At 40.8% G+C, this 22,276-nt stretch overlaps 1 protein-coding gene across 3 annotated transcripts in view; it reads right to left on the bottom strand.

Annotated features, from left to right (window-relative positions):
• The window catches only part of ALKBH3 (alkB homolog 3, alpha-ketoglutarate dependent dioxygenase), a 39,468-nt gene that overhangs the window by 15,701 nt on the left and 1,491 nt on the right, over positions 1–22,276 (bottom strand). For all 3 annotated transcript variants that reach the window (XM_061152246.1, XM_061152253.1, XM_061152249.1), the window contains 7 exons: positions 21,649–21,794; positions 21,441–21,544; positions 20,621–20,655; positions 18,248–18,295; positions 12,435–12,538; positions 10,790–10,878; positions 1,855–2,064 (listed from right to left, as the gene is read on the bottom strand). In XM_061152246.1, coding sequence (XP_061008229.1) covers positions 1,855–2,064; positions 10,790–10,878; positions 12,435–12,538; positions 18,248–18,295; positions 20,621–20,655; positions 21,441–21,544; positions 21,649–21,727 — 669 coding nt within the window. In that variant the 5' untranslated portion in view covers positions 21,728–21,794. The remainder of the gene's footprint in view (positions 1–1,854; positions 2,065–10,789; positions 10,879–12,434; positions 12,539–18,247; positions 18,296–20,620; positions 20,656–21,440; positions 21,545–21,648; positions 21,795–22,276) is intronic.

Raw genomic sequence — 22,276 nt, 5'->3', positions numbered from 1 at the left:
AGTCCTTTCAATGACTAATGCTTAACAGTTGGAAATTGCTTGTACAGTAAGACTAATTATCCTACAAAGCATGCTTTGGGAATTCTTAACCTTAAAATCTGGAAATAGGCCAAAAAATGTTTTTTAAAAAGGGTGATGGTAGTGGTAGCAAATGTACATGTAGAGAAAAGCGATAACTGAATACTTAAACACTTGGCAACAAGGAAAGTAACTGCAATGAACCAGAGACTCAGCTTACACCAAAGATTATCCTGGATCCAACAGAGTTTGCTGTCCACTCAGAAAGCTGGAAGGATAACCCTGGAAGGGAGACAGAGCACTAACAGGGGCCAGATCATCAACTCCAGGAGGGGAAGGATGACTTCATCTCACTTACTCATGGCTATAATCCCAGCTCCTAAGACCAGGCCTGGCAAAAAGGTGGTGTTCCGCATGTCTGGCTTGAGGGTCTGAACTTTAAAATAAGACACGTGGTGTTTCTCTGCCATCCACACAACAGAAGACTTACCAAGGGGAGGATGAACTCCTCACACGTGCGAACGTAGGATTTAACCAAGTGGAAGTCTGCATATAAAAGCTAACTGTACCTGAAAGGAACGTGGCAAAGGTTGGGGAGCCTGCTTCTTAGGCGGGTCTCCCTGGTACACTGAGACAGTGAAGGCTAGTCAGAGTGCTCAGGGAGCAAGTTCACTCAGGAAGTCACTAGCAACTGACCACACCCCCACCCCGCCAACACAGACCAAAGCGTCTGTGTAAACAAGAGCAAATACAGCCCTGTCAACAGAAGATATGCCAAGGAAAGGTGCTTAATGGAGTAAGTGCAAAACAACACAATATGCTTCAAAATCCCATGTTTGGAAACCCAAATACATGTCTGGAAAACAGCCCAAGAAGTATATCTGATGAAGAACAGACACAAGCATTGACTGCCTGACAATTATGTGGTCTGGATTAGGTCATACTCAAAACACAGCCCTGTAGGCCGTCCACACTGACTGCGTCTGGTTTAATGTTATAAGCTCAATGATTGGGAGCCTTGGTTTAAAAAATATACCCACACGCAAATCGTGGAAATAAGATAATTTGGTAGAGGTTTGCTCTTTTCTTAGAGTTCCTACTATCTTTCTATCTACTTTAGTCCTAAAGTTCTACACTTGTTGATTTAAAAAAAAACACACACACACACACAGAGCCCTCATACTCCTCCAGTGTCTTATAATATATAGGTAAGAGCTGGGCTGGACAACTGAAGTTATTCTACAGTTTAGTCACTGCTTGTCTGGTCATCTGGCTGGAACTTCCTCTCTGAAGGAGTACCATCCATCTGGACTTCAGGAACCGGCTAAGAAGGAATGGGGATGCCTGTGGTACTTCTTTTCAAAGAAGACAGGCAACACTGCCATGAAGGACACTTACTTAAAGGCTCCTGAAGAAGGGCATCTTCCCTGAGCCTCCTTTCTTTCCCTTCTTGCCCCTACTCACTAGAGTCGTCCCTTTGTGAGCCCTCCTTCCTAGCATTTATCGTAATTCCAGTTACTTGAGTAATGAGTAATGTCTGTCTACCCCCATTTCCATGAGGATGGGGACCGTGTCTGTCCTTTCCACCAATGGAAATAAGCCTTTGACACCTGGCACACGGCGGGCAATTTCTGTTGCAGAAATGAACAAATGGCTTCTGTGGAAGTCAAAAGTTATCCACAGGATATAAGCCATCAGTTGAAAACATTTCGTCAACCAGACACACACTCCAATCCCCTAAATCTGAAAGTAGGAGCCTTTTAGGAGCCCAGTTTTTTTTCCCCACAGATTATTATATGGCAGGAGGAACATAAAATAAACAAACAGACCACTCACTGGTGGGGGCTTCCTTCTCATCTCAAACACACGTGTGGCACCAAAACTGAGAGAAGCAATGATGGGGCACCTCCCCAGTGAAGGTTCGTCATCGCTGTGCCAGTCCACGCTGTCCTTCTCGCTCCGGTAAAGATTGCAGAGCAAGGAGTTGAAGGTGTGGCCAGTGTTCTCTTCAACTTGGTTCTTCAGCGTGAGCAGCACAGGATGCCACTGCAATCAACAGGTCAAGAGAAGGGGCAGAGACAGCTCACATGAGAACAAGGTGGCAGTCACAGGGAAAACAGGAAGTGCAAAGTCAGTCATGCTATAAACAGGGGCTTGGAATAAGCAAACCATCTGACATGTAATAAGCATAACGCCAGAAGAGAAGGTGCATTCTCGCCCGTTATGTCTATTCTGAAGCAAGCTGGCCTCTGCAATTTTATTAAGGTGCTAAATTTGGTGTAGCCATGTCATGAAGACCAGACCTACCTTCCCATCTCATCCTCTCCATGTTAAAATATGACCCTCCCGAGAAGTAATTGTCAGTACACTCTGGGCGGTGGCCTCAGTAAGGCATGGAGGTGGCATGTGGAGCAGGAAGCTTGCTTTGTCACCACGGCTGATGGGCCGTCAGGAGTTGGCAGATAAAGACTGAAGTCTGAGGGTGAAGCAGCTCTTCTTCGGGGTGGCCCTCTGTTCCATTTCTGTGCTGTGCTGTGCTTAGTCACTCAGTTGTGTCTGACTCTTTGCGACCCCAGGGACTGTAGCCCATCAGGCTCCTCTGTCCATGGGGATTTCTCCAGGCAAGAATACTGGAGTGGGTTGCCATGCTCTCTTCCAGGGGGATCTTCCAGACCCAGGGATCGAACCCAGGTCTCCTGCATTGCAGGCGGATTCTTTACTGTCTGACCCACCAGGATGCAATTCCCATTTAATCACAAATGGCAAAATTGCTCTTTGAAAAGGATATTTAATATTTCCAGAGTGGCAAACTTCCTAAGACCAGAACCCAGAGGGGAAAAACATTCTACAGAATGGAGTCATGAAATGTCTGTGAACTACAAAAGATTTAAACAGTCCACAGCCCTGCCTCCTGAGCACCGAGTTCACATTCGTAGTTTATATTCAGAACTCACCATCTCGTCATATGTGCTTTAGGAAACTTAGGTTGTACTAGGGAGCTACAATCAGCGTAGCTCTTATGGTTCTGGTTAGAATTCTGTATGTTTTGCCTCCCAAGAAACCTCAAGTGCTTTACAGAAGCTTCCTGTAGGACAGGGTTTCTCACTCCACTACCAAAGATGATTGAGGAGGGAACTCCCTGGCGGTCCAGAGGTTAGGACTCAGCACGTTCACAACTGAGGGCCTGGGTTCAACCCTTCTTTGGGGAACTAAGATGCTGCAAGCTATTCAGCACAGCCAAAAAAAATTACTGAGGACCCCAAACAACTTCTATGATAGCTACCATATTAAAAATTAAAACTAAAAAATTTTTAATTTTTGGTTAATTCATTTAAAAAATAACAACTCCATTATATGCTAAACCAAGTAGTAGCTTTTTTCCAATACAAAAAAATTAGTGAGAAGAGTGGCACTGTTTTGCAAATCTCTTCAATGTCTGATTTAACAGAAGAGAGTTGGTTGTAATATCTGCGTCTGTATTCAATCTGTTTAAGATGTTTTTGTTGACACATACAAAGAAAACTGCCTTCACACAGAGATGTAGTTGGAAAAAAGAAGAAAAAGCCTTTTCAAATAACTGATATTCTTTGCTATTACACCAAAACTCAACTGTACTGATTTCTTAAAGGTTAGAGCCAATGTGGAATCTGAAACTACATCAACACACTTTTTATATTATTACATCTAAATCCATTGGTCCAACTTGCACTTTGAATGAATCTTTTAATCTTGCATGATTCTGTAACATCAAGCACTGGTCATTTGGAAAATACTGGCTCACTGAGTTATGCAGACCCTCTTACTACTGACATATTTCATTATATACCATAAAAAAATCACCTCCATTAATATTGCCACTGATCTCTTCAGAAAAAGCTAAGTAATGGGAAGAGGTCAGGCTCAAGGTGAAGGATATGGGTTTTTCCAGAATTTCTAACATTTCCTTGAAACCTCAACTTTTATCAGTATCACACTTCTATTAAATCCTGTCCATTGTTTTCCTAGAAGTGACACTTCATTCACTTATGAGAAAATGTCTGCTGAGTTCTCAAGTCTAAATAGTGTGTGTGCCAGTGGCTCTTCCAAGTAAAATGGTCCAGAATGAAAGTAGCTAGTTCAGCTTATACTTTAAACAATCACACACAACCATCATAAATCATTTGTAGCAGGAATGCCTTATACACACTTTCCATTTCATGAAACAATTTTAAAAGATCAAGATTTAATACAACTAATAATGCTTATCGCTTCATCAAAGGACACCCTTGAATGAAACCATCATTTTTTTTTTTTTTTTTTTTACCTCGAAGTGCATGTGGTAAAGAAAACAATGATTACTAGTACAGTTCGGTGGCGATGCCTTGATTAATACTAAGGCACCAACAATTTTAGTCACCATTGTTTTTGTCTAGTGCAAACTCAACACAGTGAAAAATGTCACCTAGTCTTAGTAATCTCATAAAAATAATTTTGACCCTGTGGATTCCCAGAAAGAGTTTTGTGGACTTCCTCCAGGGATCCACAGATTCTACTTTAAGGACTGCCACTCAGGTTTCCCTGGTGGCTCAGTGGTCAAGAATCTGCCTGCCAATGTAGGGGATGTGGGTTCGACCCCTGGTCCGGGACGATCCCACAGGCTGCAGAACAGCTAGGCCCATGTGCCACAAGCTACTGCAACTACTGAGCCCAAATGCCACAACTACTGAAGCCCATGCACCCTAGAGCCGAGATCTGCAACGAGAAGCCGTCACAATGAGAAGCCTGTACACCGCAACTAGAGACAGGCCCCCACTCTCTCTGCAACTAGAAAGCCTGCGCAGCAACACAGACCCAGCACAACCAAAAATAAATAAATTTTTAAAATTATTAAAAAAAAAAAAAAAGAACTGCCACTTTAGAGAACCCCTTCAGAGTCCATGTTCTCTGTCTGGAAGTGGAGAAATGTACGCTCAGCAAAGGAGAGCACAATATCATTCTTAGGTATATACCATGACTATCACCAGGTAAAACTTCCAGGGAGCACATGTGGGAATCAGCTTCACTATCTCGTGGAAATCGTGTTAAAAGCTGGCCTTTCTTGTTACGGACGTGGCATTACATTCTTAGCAGAGGATTTTGTTTATGTTACTGAAGTGACACCGGTTTATAACATCATATTTCCACCATGCACATGCGTGTGTGCTCAGTTACTCAGTAGTGTCCGACTCTTTGTGACCCCATGGACTGTAGCCCACCAGGCTTCTCTGTCCATGGGATTCTCCATGCAAGGATACTGGAGTGGGTTGCCATTTCCTTCTCCAACTATACAGCATGTTCACTTCCACCAAAAATTCAGTTTCCATCCATCACCACACAGTTGACCTCCTTCCTCTGCTGTGTCCTCCATTCTGTCCCTTCCCCCTTGGTAACCACTACTGTGCTCCTTGTACCTACATGTTTGGTTTGTTCATTTATATTATTGATTTTTTATATTCCACACATTAATAAAATCATACAGAATCTGTCCCTCTCCACCTGGCTTATTTAACATAATATCCTCAAAGTCCATCCATGGTCTCACAAAAGGTAAGATTTCATCTTTTTTTAAATGGCTGAGTAGTAGTCCATTTATAAATATAAGAGAGTTGGACCATGAAGAAGGTTGAGCACCAAACAATTGATGCTTTCAAATTGTGGTGCTGGAGAAGACTCTGTAAAGTCCCCTGGACTGCAAGGAGATCAAACCAGTCCATCCTAAACGAAATCAGCCCTGAATATTCATTGAAAGGACTGATGCTAAAGCTGAAGCTCCAATATTTTGGCCACCTGATTTGAAGAGACAACTCGTTGGAAAAGACCCTGATGCTGGGAAAGAATGAAGGCAAAAGGAGGAGAGGGCGGTAGGGGATGAGGTGGTTAGATAGCATCACCAACTCAATGGATATGAACTTGAGCAAACTCTTGGAGGTAGTGGAGGATAGGGAAGCCTGGTGTGCTGCAGTCCATGGGGTTGCAAAGAGTTGGACAAAATTTAGTGACTGAACAACAACATATATACAGATACACACACACACACACATCACATCTTCTTTATCCATTCATCTGTTGATGGGCACTTAGGTTGCTGCCATATCTTGGCTATTGTGAATAACACTATGATGAACACAGGGGTGCACATGTATTTTCAAATTAGTGTTTTCATATTCTTTGGATAAATAACCAGAAGTGGGATAGCTGGATCATATGATATTTTAATTTTTTGAGATATTTCCATAATGGCTGCACCAGTTAAATTCCCATTAACAGGGAATGGCAGCTCTCTTTTCTCCATATCCTCACCAGCACTTGTTATTTCTTACCTTTTAGATAACAGCCGTTCTAGCAGATATGAGGTGATGATATCTTACTATGGTTTTGATTTGCACTTCCCTAATTAGTGATGCTAAGCATCTTATCACATGCCTATTGTTCATTTGTCCTGGAGAAGGAAATGGCAACCCACTCTAGTATTCTTGCCTGGAGAATCCCATGGACAGAGAAGTCTGGCAGGCTACAGTCTACGGGGTCACAAGAGTCAGACACGACTTAGCGACTAAACCACCAACATCACCACCATTGTCCATCTGTATGTCTTCTTTGGAAAAATATCTATTCAGCTCCTCTAAGGCAGATGATTTTAAAAAATAAACTGCAATAACAACAAACAAAACTTAGTCATTAAATGTTATTTAAATGTCATTAAATGTTATTAAACTAACCTACATTCAAGAGTGAAATTCCATAATAATGTTATCAAGCTGTATTTCCTATTTATTTTATGGCTTTAAGCTATCTTTAACCTGTATGTGGGTCAAGGAGTAACAGAACCTTACATGGAACAACTGCCTGGTTTGAAATTGGGAAAGGAGTACGACAAGGCTGTATGTTGTCACTGTCTATTTAACTTACATGCAGAGCACATCATGTGAAATGCCGGGCTGGATGAAGCTCAAGCTGGAATCAAGATTGCTGGGAGAAATATTAACAACCTCAGATATGTAGATGATATCCCTCTAATGGCAGAAGGTAAAGAGGAACTAAAGAGACTCTTGACGAAAGTGAAAGAAGAGAGTGAAAAAGCTGGCTTAAAACTCAACATTCAAAAAACTAAGATCATGGCATCTGGTCCCATCACTTCATGGCAAATAGAAGAAAAAGTGGAAGCAGTGACAGATTTTCTCTTCTTGGACTCCAAAATCACTAGATGGTAACTGCAGCCATGAAACTGGAAGACACTTGCTTCTTGGAAGGAAGGCTATGACAAACCTAGACAGTGTATTAACTTTGCTGACAAACGTCCGTACAGTCAAAGCAATGGTTTTTCCAGTAGTCACATATGGATGTGAAAGTTGGACCATAAAGAAGACTGAATGCCAAAGAATTGATGCTTTCAAATTGTGGTGCTGGAGAAGATTCTTGAAAGTCCCTTGGACTGCAAGGAGATCAAACCAGTCAATTCTAAGGGAAATCAAACCTGAATACTCATTGGAAGGACAGATGCTGAAGCAGAAGCTACATTATTTTGGCCACTTGATGTGAACAGCTGACTCACTGGAAAAGACCCTGATACGGGGGAAGTCATTAGAACGCATTAAGCATAGGCAAGGATATTTAGTTCTTTCTCAAGGGCTATAGATAACAGTTTAGTCCCTAAGTCACATCTGACTCTTTTTGTGACCCCATGAACTGTAGCCCACCAAGCTCCTCTGTCCATGGGATTCTTCAGGCAAGAATACAACAGTGGGTTGCCATTTCCTTCCTAACCCAGGGATTGAACCTGTGTATCTTAAGTCTCCTGCATTGGCAGGCCATTCTTTACCACAAGGACTACCTGGGAAGCTCGATACTGGGAAAGGCAGAAGGCAAAAGGAGAAGAGGGCAGCAGAACATGAGATGGTTGGACAGCATCACTGATTCAATGGACATGAACTTGGGTGAACTCTGGGAGGTGGTGAGGGACAGGGAGGTCTAGCATGCTGCAGTCCGTGCGGTCGCAAAGAATCGGCCACGACTGAACAACAACAAGAAGAAGCTTATCTTCGTGGGGATAAAGATCAGATGCTAGAATCATACACTTAACAAGAAACACAAGAACGTAAAGGAGAATGATAGCTTTTCGGCAATGTAACTGAGAAACTAATTAGCACTTCCTTGACTTGCTTAGGGACTGAGCTAACACCAAGTTTGCATTATGTTTCTAAGTGAATATATTTTTTTTATTGGTTATTTTTGGTGGTGAAGTAAGTAGAAAAGGAGAAAACAAGGAATAATGAACTAGGGGATTAATTTAGACTTTCCAACCAATACTCTATATACAGATCCCGCAGAACTGAAAGTCTAAATTAAAACCCAACGTCTTCTCAATGTTCAGTGAAGACATTCTATCCTTAAAAGACATTTGAGGAAAAGAGTATGAGAAGATACAAGGACCTATTTGGTGGACTTCAAACAGTGTTTTGCAGACACCCAGGTGCCACAGAGATGCCTCTGGGACCACAGGAGGTGAAAGGAGCGGTCAAGCTGGTGGGACTACCAGTCAGTGAGGGCACTCTTTTATTTCCATACAGTGGATTCATATAACATTTAGCTTGAAAAAAACACTAAAAGGGACTTCCCTGGAGGTCCAGTGGTTAAGAATCCACCTTCCAGTGTAGGGAACACAGGTTTGATCCCTGGTTGGGGAATAAGATCCCACATGCTGCAGGGCAACTAGCGAGCCCGCAAGCAGCAACTGCTGATCCCATGCGCTCTAGAAGCCACCCACTCATGCTCCACAATAACAGAAGCCCGCAAGTCACAACTAGAGAAGCCCCCCCGTGCTGCAACTAGAGAAAGCCTGCGTGCCGCAATGAAAACCCAGTGCAGCCAAATAAAAGACTAAAAGATGTTTAAGTACCTATGACTGAACCTCCTCCTGTGCTATGGAATACTAAGCTTGAGGTAAAAACAACTTTAAAATTAAACTAATATCCCCAACACATATATACACATTAGGGAATCTTCCCTTAAAAAATCTGAGAAAGGGACGTCTGTTTTGATTTTGTTCCAGATGGTATACAAATTAAATCTATTAGCAATAAATACAAAGTTATGAGCCAGTCAAATTCAAATTAAAGAATTCTAATATGACAATCTTATGATAATGGAATATGTTAATAATATAGCAAAATTAAATGTAGTATATGAATAACTGATTTTATATAAAAATAAATTCTCTTTATATATTTGCCTAAAAAGAAAAAAAAGACTGAAACCAAAACATCAGATGGAAGTGTTATCCAAAATTTTAATATTCTTCATATTTTTCTGTAGTTTCTAAAGTTTCAATAATAAACACGTATTACTTACGACATAAGAAAAGGGTTGTCATTCAAACAATTCTTTTGAAGAGTTGTCAAAATGTCCCCAAGCATAGTTGGTCAGTCTATCTCAGCAGACCCTACATGTCTTACGTTTAACCTAAAGCAGTGGTTCTCAAGCAAGGTCGATTTGGAACCCCAACAGATGTTTAGCAATATCCAGAGTCATTTTCGGTTGCCTTGACTGGGTAAGGGGTGCCTCTGGCATCTAGGGGGCAGAAGTCACAGATACTGCTAAACATCCTACAATGCACACGACGACCTAACAACAAAGAATTATTGTGCTTGAAATGTCAGTGATACCAAGGTTGAGAAATCCTGTTCTGAAAGATCAGCGAGAATGAAAGAACTTCTTTCCCACAGGCTATTTAATCCTCAACCTCTCTGCTGTAACTGTTGATAAGAAGATACACTAATTCTGACAGAAACATGGCCAGCAGTTTATGCTGAACTGGCCTAGTTCAATTCTCTTCATGTTTCCAAGTCATTTTCAGATATAAAGGGGGTCTCTGTACTTCCCCGGGTTACATTCTAAATGCAGCCTTAGAAACCAGAGCACCCATCTATCTCTTCATGTGAAAAAGTCATGTTCCCTTCAGTCAATATTTGACCCCCAAACATTTTAGTAAAATGCTAGTTTATGATAAGAAATTACTAGGAGTTCTAAATGTGTCACATTTCTCTTTATTCCAATGCCATAAGCAAAAACTCCATTTTCTTCAAAGTCTTCAAAAAAAAAAAACCACAAAAGCCATATTATTATTTGCCAAAGGCAAGATTCCAGGGACTAAACAGAGAGCTGTTTCTTGGATCTTAATTCCATCATCTGGATAAGCTTAATTTATATATTAGAATCTCTTTATCTTTCATGGACATTTTTAAAAACACAAGACGCAGTAGAGACAAGCCAAAGCGATGATAAGTATGAGAACTGCAGCCACAGAATGAATACAAAGTCAACAAGAAAAGCAACAGATTTTTCTCACAAATGGCAAAAGAGCCTGAGACGTGGAAAGAAACATTCTGACCTCACTGGTCAGTCGTAAAGATGTGGAACCACAGCAAATATGTACCAGGAGATACACAAAGGGCTATGGCAGAAAAGCTTGGGGAAGCGGGAGATTAGGAAAAGAAATGATTCATTTCTCTGAAATCCTTGCGTCTGGTTCTAGTTTACTCTAGTTCCAGTTTTTTTTCTCATCCTCTCACTTCATCTGTGGATCAAAAGCACATCAATGGTGATATGCACAAAGACTCAGTGTTGGAACTCGGAGGGTTTTTTGAACTAGGAACCACCACGCAGCTCCGCAAGGTCATTTATTGTTATTTTACAGTACTCTACAGTCACAGCATATCGTCTATAAAAGCATACCAACAACAACATTCCAACATACGTGAGGATTGGGTTCCATAGTGATTCTTGAGTAAGTGTAAGGAAGTTCTCCATACCATGCTGTAAGCCTTGGTTGCTGGTAAGTTACATCTAAGAAAGAAAATACAGGGCCTTTGAAAGGGTTCAATGTTATTTTAGGTGTACCTACCGAGGGCCAACACCCTGCCCAGTAATGTATAAGGGGCTATGAGAAATACAAAGGAAGAGGCAGGATGGGCGCCCACCCAAGGTTCCACCTTCATAAAGGGCACGGGACATCAGGAGTGGAATGGCGACAGCTAAAAGGATGGCAAGTGAAGGTATATCGGCAGAACCAGTATGGGTGGAGCTCCGGGGTGAGAATGTGTTTAACCTATTTGTGTCAGTGGTGACACAAACAAGAGTGAAGGAGTCACACCGTAGGACAGAAGGATTCACATTAGAGAGGGTCTAAGATGCAGGACATGGAGTCCGAACCCTTGCAGGTAGGAAATTGTGGCATGAACGTCCATACAGGAAACAAAACCAACTGTTCGCCCATGTGCCACCACTATCTAAGCCCTTTTGATTCCAAATAAAGAAAAAGGTGTTCTGACCCACCACAGCACACAGTTAATTTTAGTCAGAAGTTTTTGATGTCCACTTTATAATTAGAGAAGGAGCTACCCTCAGATCTGCTATTTTTCCCTACAACTGACTTCAACCACTACAACAATAACAATAATAATAAAAGCAGTTAACATTCACTGAAGGCTTACTATGTACCAAGCATTCTGTTAAGTACGTATCACGCACTGTCTCATTTAATTCTCACAACAACCTTGCAAGATAGGTATTATTATTAGCTCTATTTACTTGATCAGAAAAATTAAGAATCAGAAAATTACTTAACTATCATTTCTTTCAAGTAAACAATCACTTTGAAAGAGCCAGCAATTGAAGCCAAGTCTGCCACCAAAAAGCCTGCTGTAGAAACTTCTGGGAATCGGAAGGCTGCCCTGAAAGAGCTGACTCTCCTTCTGATGCCTGTTGCAAGTGATGCCAGTATACTTTGCTTTTCTCCACAGAAAATTTAAAATCACTCATGTGCCAGGAAAAAAAAGACTCTATGCTGGAGCATCGCCGCCCCCCAGTGACCGCCTCTGGTACAGCAGGCACTGCTGCTCGTGCCAAACCCGCTCCGAGTCAGGTAATCTCGACAAGCTCAGGAGACTAACACAAATGTTGAAGCTAAAGGACACTTCTAGTGAAACTACAGTGAGAATAAAAAGATGATAAAAAGAATATATGCCAAACAGAATCAGAAAAAAACAAGTTCTGGAAGCTTCTATGAAGAAAGAGGGAAGCTGGCACCATCTGAAGTAACGAATAGTGATCAAACACTAAGGGAGAAAAGCACGTCAACCACAGCTCAGCCAAACCAAACCTCCTTCCTTTCCTGGAAAGCCTACCTTCTGCCATACACTGAGAACCATGTGCTGGTTCTTCTGCGAGGAACACTCTTCTCTGTCCCCTTTGGCGAATTCCTGCCTATCCTTACGGTTCCAGTTAGGCTTTGAAAATCTCTGTGTAAGTCTGGCTGCGATACTAAGAAGCAAGGGTACTGCAAACCAATCTGGAAAGGAGGGCCAAACATCAACAACAGTGATCTCAAGATAGCCACTTACCGTCTCTGATGCCGGTCCTCTGTTTCCAGGGAACATCCCGACAAAGCTGTTCAAACACCAAGTCGGCCTCTTTCAAGTCAATAAAGCCAGGACATAAACACACCCTGGATGCAGAAAGAACAGTTACTAACTAAAGAACACAGAAGATGGGGTAGACACCAACCATTAGCAGAGTAAATTAATCTGGACGATGCTTCCTTTGGTGGGGTAGATGAAATCAACTTGCCACACCTCCAGAGGGTGGTTATCACCCAGATCATGACGCTCCAGATGAAAAATCAACCTCTGCCAAGTTAAGACAGGCAATAAAACAGGCAATGAAGGATAAGGAGGTACATGATGGCTTTCACAGACATGGTTCAAATACTACCCCAGCACTGCTGGACTGTGAAAACTTGGACAAGTTACTTAACCTCTCTGAACCTTGGCTTTTCTCATCTGTAACACAAAGATGATCTCGACCTGATAGGATCTGTGAAAAATAGAATAATAAAATGCATGGCCCTGTGTTACTTTAACAATTGATAGTCTTCCAAGACCATGCCAGTTGTAGGGAAATCAATCATTTACAACTGCAACAAACTAAAGATATTCAAATGAGGATTTTTTTCTCTCACTGAATACACACTTATTCCAACAATGCCAAGTCAGCTCAGAATTGTTTTGGATATCTCTTCTCTCTCTCTTTAACTGAGGTATAACTGAGGTATAGTCTAATATACTATAAAATTCAACTTAGGGTAACATCTTCAAGGTTTTTTTTCATGTTGTAGCACATTATCAAAACAACATTTCCTTTTATGGTGGAATAAAATATTTCATTATATAGATATAACACCTTTTGTTTGTCCATTCACCAACTGGTGGAGATTTGAGTTGTTTCTACTTTTGTCTATTTTGAATGTTGCTATGAACCTTCACACACAAGTTTTTGTGTGGATGTATGTTTTCATTTCTCTTGAATAAGATATCTAAGCGTGAAACTGCTGGGTCATATGATAAAGGTATACAAAACCACCAAACTTTTTTCTAAGTGGATTGTACTATTTTATATTCCACCAGGAATACAGGAAGGCTCTAGTTTTTCCACATTCTTTCTTATAACAACACTTATTACTGTCTTTTTGATTGTGGAAATTCTAATGAATATAAAGTGGTATATCATTGTGGTTTTGATTTCAATGTCCCTAATGCACTATTTCATTTTAACAATGCATTTGGATTTCTGGATAACTTTCTCAAGAAATGTTCTGAAAGACATGGAACATGCTCTTCAACAGCCTTGCTGGTAATGTATTTTCCCTCTCTGAAGGTATGTTTGATTTTTTTTTTAACAGTTTAACAAGGAGTTTATTAATTGTAACCAGCTGCACAGTTTACAATGTTTGATCTGAATCATTATTTTTTCCAGTTTCACTAAGACATAGTGGACACACAGCACTATACACGTTTTCAGCATAAGGCACAATAATCTGGCTCACACACACACACACTGTGAGCTGATATCTCGAAAGAGCCGAAGCTCACCTGAGGCCACACCAGGTTAACAGTGACATGTGACAAAAGGATGCAACTGGCTTTCTTGTGTGACGATTAAACTTGCTCTAAAAGGGAAGCTCTGAAAACGGAACTTCTGAAAAGGGTTGTAACAATGGCAGTGCCACTGGACTAACTACAGAGACTTCCAAATCCAAAAGCAGCTCTTCCCAGGCAATTCACTTGGATATATAAATTCTCATTTACTTAAACATCTCACTGATTTACAGTAACATGCACTAAGGTGATGCTTTCAAAATGAAACAATGACTACTGCCTAACATATCCTAAATCACATATGCTTTAATGTTACTGAAATCTACCTTTATATAGCAATACAATATAACAACATATATTATATATAATAATGCATGATCAACATAATAATACATGCAATAATAAACAATCCCCTTCATGGATCACAGTCTTGTCATGGTGAAGGGGCTTGTGTAACTCAATGAAGCAATAAGCCATGCTGCGCAGGGCGACCCAAGACAGATGGGACACAGTGAAGGGTTGTGACGAAACACGGTACACTGGAGGAGGAAACAGCAACCCACCCCAGTGTTCTTGCTGCAAGAACCCAATGAACAGTATGAAAAGACAAAAAGATATCACACTGGAAGATGAGTTGCCTCCCCCCACCCAGGTCTGAAGGTATCCAATATGCTACTGGAGAAGAGCAGAGGGCAATTACTAATAGCTCCAGAGAGAATGAAGTGGTTGGGCAAAAGCAGAAATGTCGCTCAGTTGCAGATGTGCCTGGTGGGGAAAGTAAAGTCCAAAGCTGTAAAGAATGGTATTTCATAGGAACTTGGAATGTTAGATCCATGAATCAAGGTAAACTGGACATGGTCAAGCTGGAGATGGTAAGACTGAACACTGACATCTTACGGATCAGTGAACTAAAATGAATTAAATCCATGAACAGGTGAATTTAGTTCGGATGACCATTAATTACATCTACTACTGAGGACAAGAATCCTTTAGAAGTGGACTAGCCCTCACAGTCAACAGAAGAGTCCAAAATGCAGTGCAGTCTCAAAAATGACAGAATGATCTTGGTTCATTTCCAAGGCAAACCATTCAACAATTCAGTAATCCAAGTCTATGCCCCAACAACTGATGCCGAAGAAGCTGAAGTTGACTGGTTCTATGAAGACCTACAACACGTTCTAGAACTAACACACAAAAAAACAGATGTTCTTTTCATCATAAGGGATTGAAATGCAAATGCAGAAGTCAAGAAATACCCAAAAGTGGAAGTTAAAGTCACTCAGTTGTGTCCAACTTTTTGTGACCCTGTGGACTATACAGTCCATGGAATCCTCCAGGCCAGAATACTGAAGTGAGCAGTCTTTCCCTTCTCCAGGGGATCTTCCCAACCCAGGGATCAAACCCAGGTCTCCCACATTGCAGGCAGATTCTTTATCAGCTGAGCCACCAAGGAAGCCCAAGAATACTGGAGTGGGTAGCCTATTCCTTCTCCAGCGGATCTTCCCAACCCAGGAATCAAACCAGGGTCTCCCGCATTGCAGGCAGATTCTTTACCAGCTGAGCTACCAGGGAAGCCCACCAAAAATACCAAAAATAACAGGCAAGTTTGGCCTTAAGAGTACAAAATGAAGCAGAGCAAACACTAATAGTTTTGTCAAGAGAACATGCTGGTCATAGCAAACACCCTTTTCTAACAACCCAAAAGATGACTTTACATATGGATCTCACCAGATGGTCAAAACTGAAATCAGATTATGTTCTTTACAGCTCAAGATGGAGAAACTCTATACAGTTAGCAAAAACAAGACCTGGAGCTGACTGTGGCTCAGATCATGAGCTCTGTATTGCAAAATTCAGGCTTAAATTGAAGAAAGTAATGAAAACCAGTAGACCATTCAGGTATGACCTAAATCAAACCCCTTATGATTGACAAACAGATTCAAGGCATTAGATCTGGTAGACAGAGTGCTTGCAGAGCTACAGACACTAAATTGGAGGTGGTGACCAAAATCATTCCAAAGAAAAAGAAATGCAAGGAGGCAGTGGTTGTCTGAGGAGGTTTTACAAAGAGCTGAGCAAAGAAGAGAAGTGAAAGGCAAGGGAGAAAGGGGAAGACACACCCAGCTGAATGCAGAGTTCCAGAGAATAGCAAGGAGAGATAAGAAGGCCTTCTTCAATGAACAAGGCAAAGAAATAGAGGAAAACAATAGAATGGCAAAGACTAGAAACCTCTTCAAGAAAATTGGAGATACCAAGGGAACATTTCACACAAGGATGGGAACAGGAAAAGGACAGAAACAGGAAGGATCTAACAGAAGCAGCAGAGATTAACAAGAGGTGGCAAGAACACACAGAACTATACAAAATGGTCTTAATGACTGGGATAACCATGACGGTGTGGTCATTCACCTAGAGCCAGACATCCTGGAATGTGAAGGCAAGTGGGCCTTAGGAAGCATTACTGCAAACAAAGCTAGTGGAGGTGATGGAATTCCAGCTGAGCCACTTAAAATCCTAAAAGATGATGCTGTTAAAGTGCTGCACTCGATATGTCAGAAATTTTGGAAAACTCAGGACAGGACTGGAAAAGGTCAGTCTTCATTCCAATCCCAAAGAAGGCCAATGTCAAAGAATGTTCAAACTATCACACAACTGCACTCATTTCACATGATAACAACATTATATTCAAAATCTTTCAAGTAGGCTTCAGCAATATATGAACTGAGAACGTCCAGATGTACAAGCTGGGTCTCGAAGATACAGAGGAACCAGAGATCAAACTGCAAACATTCGCTGGATCATGGAGAAAGCAAGGGAATTCGAGAAAAAATATCTACCTCTGCTTCGTTGACTATGCTAAAACCTGTGACTCTGTGGATCACAATGAACTGTGGAAAATTCTTCAAGAGATGGGAGTACCAGACCACCTGACCTGTCTCCTGAGAAGGCTGTATGTGGATCAAGAAGCAACAGTTAGAACCAGACATGGAAAAATGAACTGGTTCGAAATTGGGAAAGGAGTACATCAAGGTTCTATATTGTTACCCTATTTATTTAACTTATATGCAGGGTACATCAGGTGAAATGTTGGGCTGGATGAAGCTCAAGCTGGAATCAAGATTGCCAGGAGAAATATCAACAACCTCAGATATGCAGATGATACCACTCTACTGGCAGAAAGAGAAGAGGAATTGAAAAGCCTCTTGATGAATGTAAAAGAGGAGACTGAAAAAGCTGACTTGAAACTCAACATTTAAAAAACTAAGATTATGGCATCTGGTCTCATCACTTCATGGCAAATAGAAGGGGAAAAAGCAGAAGCAGTGACAGATTTTTTTTCTTGGGCTCCAAAATCACTGCGGATGGTGACTGTAGCCATGAAATTAAAAGACGCTGACTCCTTGGAAGGAAAGCTATGACAGACCTAAACAGCATATTAGAAAGCAGGACTATCACTTTGCTGACAAAGGTCCATACAGTCAAAGCTGTGATTTTTTTCCAGTACTCATTACAGACCTGAGAGTTGGACCACAAAGAGGGCTGAGCACCAAAGAACTGATGCTTTCAAACTATGATGCTGGAGAAGACTCTTGAGAGTCCCTTGGACTGAAAGGAGATCAAACCAGTCAATCCTAAAGGAAATAAATCCTGAATATTCATTGGGAGGACTGATGCTGAAGTGAAGCTCCAATACTTTGGCCACATGATGTGAAGTGCTGACTTGTTGGAAAAGACCCTGATGCTGGGAAAGACTGAAGGCAAAAGGAGAAGCGGGTGGCAGAGGATGAGATGGTTAGATAGTATCACTAGTTCAACAGACATGAATTTGAGCAAACTCTGGGAAACAGCGGAGGACAAAGGAGCCTGGCATGCTACAGTCCATGGGTTCCAAAGAGTCGGACATGACTTAGCGACTGAACAACTAGAACAATCTAACAATAATACATCACTCACAGCACAGAAGTTGAGACCAGACTCAACTTTAATATTAAACTACTGTGTAGCACTAGGACAAAGTACTGAATCTCCCTGGACCTCATTTCCTCACATGAAAAACTGGAGAAGTAATAGTTAATACTATACCTGACAGAGAGGTTATGAAAATGTTTTGAAGCTAGTATAAAAGGAGATATTACCACATATTTGCTCTCCAGGAATTTAAGGGCACATGTTACCTACTTTAATCAAGGTAAACATTCTACAAGAAAAACATTCTAAATATTTCAAAAGACTTTAAGTAAGTGATAATTATAATCCCTTTCCAGTGAGAACTCACTTACCTAGATACACCTCTGGGTGACATGCTGATTTCATACACACCCTCTTTACTAAAGAAACCAAGAAAACAAAGACTTATTAGTACCAAGTTAAACAATATACTGCATGTAGGGGAAGGAAGAGTTGTCCTTCGGAGTGCACAAAGTCCCAGCTCACCAAAACCACTTCCCGATGAGAGTACACGATGAGGGAAGTATAGCCCCACCTTCTTCTATCACTGAGATAAGGGGTAAGATGGTAGTAACCATTAATGGCCCTAGGTATAGAATCTTGACAAAATCAGGCCATGAAGGCAAAGGCCAGGATAAAGTAAATTCTTGTCCTATACCTTCATATTTCACCCATAATTCAGGTTGATGTGGTGTGGGAATCTATCACACAAAAAGGGGTGCCTTGGAGCCTGGAACAGAGATACATGGAACAGAAGTTGAAGGTCCCCATGATAGAGCTCCGCCTCCTGACAGTTCCCACAGACTCAGCATCCTCCAGGGTAATTACCACTTGGAATCTCCTGAATACACCACCACGTGTCTGATCCCACGCTCTTCTACATGCTGGTATGCGTCCCCACTATCTAGCATCCCAATCCAACTCGCCCCCAGCTTTCGTCCAGTGGAAAACTCTAATTCATCCTTCAAAAATCTCAGCTCAGTATCACTTTGTCTAAGCCTTTCCTGGTCTGTAATCCAGTCAAATAATGTTACATATCTCATCCTCTGTGACCACTACACCTCACCTACAAGTATACTATTTGAAGATAGTCAGGATCACAATTTGTCGGACTATATGTCTATTTCATTTACTAGACTATGAGCTGCTGAAGGGCTGGAATGGGTGACTTTTCTGTCTCCCAGTGCCTAGCACACAACTGATGCACAGTAGAAAGTTTATTGAACTTAATCAAATGTACAAAAGCACAAAACTGTTACAGAAGGGCACGTCACGGTAAGAAACGTGATCCAGACTGGATAGGTATTTCTGTCCAGATAGCTGTGTCGGATGCTTCTCAGAGATAAGTATTGGAGAATAATATAAAGGGACAGTATTTACGTCATCCTTTTCCATGTGACTTAGCAGTTCATAACCTCTGAGCTGGGGGATGTGTAAGCCACTCGGAGCCAAAATGTAGGCAGAGTTATTATCATAAACGTATAGCATATTACAAAATATTAGTTGGCTATAAAGTTTCCTAGACTGCTGATATTTCAGTGCTATATTTTGGGCCATATTTAGAAAATGGTTCACTCCAAATGTGAGGGGTATTTCTGGCTATTAAAAAAATCTAGCATGGCTAATTTTAGATAAACAGAATTAACAAACCCTATGGTCAAGTAGGAATGAGTACCATCATTTTTTGTCTCTGCCTTGGAAGTTCACAATTGTCCCTTTTTTCAACCTGAATGTCCCATCTGTAGTTTGTAATAGGTTTCTTGGCTTTGCTTCTTCTCTTTACCATCGATGGAGGCAGTATCACATTTGTATTTGCAAAACAAAGACTGTTAGAGTACCAGACTGGGTCTTCAGTGATTATATAGTCCAACCCCTTAATATTACAGGCAAGGAAACAAAAGTCCAGAGAGACAGTAATAATTTACCTAAGGACTAGTTACATAGCTGACTAGTGGCCAAGCCACAACTACACACCCTCTCTGAAAACATGATGACACTTGTGTTAGTTTCAAACTTTTCTAAGATATACAACTTGACCTGCAAACAGCCAAACAGCTTAATACTTGCTCATGAACAATAGCACACATATATAATGCTAATTTGCTTAAATAAAAGCATGCTTTCTACAGATAATTTATCTGCATTAGATGGAAATTGAGAAGCAGGACAAGAGAAATCAAAGCATCTTTCATCATTTTGAAAAAGAATATTTTTAGACAGAGATCAATATAAATGTTTATTATCATTTAATTGCTCTGGAACAATTCTGTGGTTTTAATAAATGAACTGTAAGAGTTTCTAGATTTCTAGCAGTTTTCATAGCATTGCTAGTAAATTGATACTAAAAGGTTTTTTGAAGAACCATGTTTCAATAACTCAGGAAAAAAAATTCCTCTGTGTCTTTACCTAAGAGATATTTTAGCTGCTATCTGCATATATGTTAGTCAAACAGGGTCAAGTAATCTACACCAGTCAGAGTTTAAGGAACAGATATCCGGTTGCATTTTCCACACCATCAGCAAATTCAGAAAGGCTTCTCAAAAGACCAGGTTTAAAGATATCTGAGACAGGGATATCCCAGCTTCAACTTTGAGACACTAATTGGCCATTGTCTTTTCCAGATGGAAAAACCAGGCCGAGGGAAAGATCCGGGGCTCTCCATTTCACTGTGGGAAACGGCTCCAGGGGTACAGCAGTATACTTACTCGATCACTCGTGGCTCTGGGGCTCTGCGTACCACCTGCAGAGAAACAGTCAGATGTTATTTCTGAATGATTCCTAATCCCCAGGGAGGCTTCCTTGCAGAATTACGGCATCCTCTCATTTCTAGTTAAGGCAGGTTTAAAACTATCCCTGTTTTATTCTAAGCTCTTAGTATCCCACCAGAAAGTTCTGGTTCTACTCTTCTTAGAACTACTCCAGAGTGACTAGTAGGCAGTAAAGGATGACAAAATTAGAATATGTTTTCCTAGCAGTAAGCAGCTCTGGAAAAATCATTCTTTCCAAGGGATTTTTAAAAACAGACGACATATTAGGAAATAAGAGGTTTTAATCATTATTTATGTAATCATTACTACAGCAAGATATCTGATTTTTAGCCCCTTTTCCCCATGTTATTAAAAATGGCAACTCTTTCCCATTTCTTACATTTTTCCTAGTGGGATTAAGCATTGCAGTAGCTAGAATTTCAATCCAATTCCAGAGATATTTGATATACTAGCATGTTTAGGACTGTTAGAACTTAAATAACTAATGCAAACTCTAGTCATGGTATAACCTCTAGTCACAGTACATCTCCTTGTCAAAAAAAAAAAAGGAATTATATATGCCTATAAATTGAGAGAAGACTACAAAGAATCCTCAGACATACTAAGAAACTGATACTCCACATTTCATTATTATTATAGGCCTTTCAGTTCTCTATTAGTGAGTTTATTCAACCACTATTTATTTGAGTATCTACTATGTGACTGTTGCTTTTATAAATAAATCTTTGTTACTGTTGAAGAAGAAACAAGAATTTACCTCCTGGGGTTCTTTGAACACAAACTGTCTGTCAGACAGATGCTGCTCCTTGTTCATCCAGGTTTTACCAGGTCTCTGTTGGAGATGGTTCTCAGCAGTGGGAGCTGAAGAAAGAGAGAGAAGATTCAAACCTTAACATCAATTAAAAGAGAACGATACTGGTCCACACACACATACACAAAAACAGGAGATCCCCACAGGTCCTTGCCTGGCTGAGCAGTGGCCTGGCTCTTAGCAGGACCAGCCCAGGCTCCCTGCACTCGGGCTCGCCGTCTTTTGTCTTCCATGCTGATCGAGACTTCTACTCTTAGCTTTCAGAAAAGTTCATTCCTGATTCAAACTACGCAGTGGTATCTGTTTAAAGGAAAAAAAAAAAAGCTTTAAGTTGGGGTTGTGAAAGCTTTGACTACCAAGGGATAATTATAAGCCTTTTAAGTAGATGAGATGACTCAATAGCAATCAGTGCGTCTACATAAAATCAACTCTGAGATCACAACATCTCAATCAGGAGCCTACTAAGTTACTTGGGGATGCTGCTTTTAATGTTTTATCTTTTGCAATGTTTATCTTTTAATGATTTAGCTTATCATAGTACTTTCACTTCATTCACAAGAAAGTAGATACTAAGAAATTCTAAAACCAGGACCTACCATAAACCACATTACTCTTATTAGACCCCCAAGAGGACAACACAACGAAACTGTAATATGCCACCTACATGAAGATTCAGAAATAGGCTAAAACTCAGTTTCCCAGAGTATTTCCATACTTCATCATCACAGGCTGCATCAAACTTCCCTTGAAGCTTGTTAAAAACACCTATGACCTGTCACAGA

This window comes from Dama dama, chromosome 1 (genome assembly GCF_033118175.1).
Source record: "Dama dama isolate Ldn47 chromosome 1, ASM3311817v1, whole genome shotgun sequence".
NCBI lineage: Eukaryota > Metazoa > Chordata > Mammalia > Artiodactyla > Cervidae > Dama > Dama dama.
This window is presented reverse-complemented; position numbering and strand designations above follow the sequence as displayed.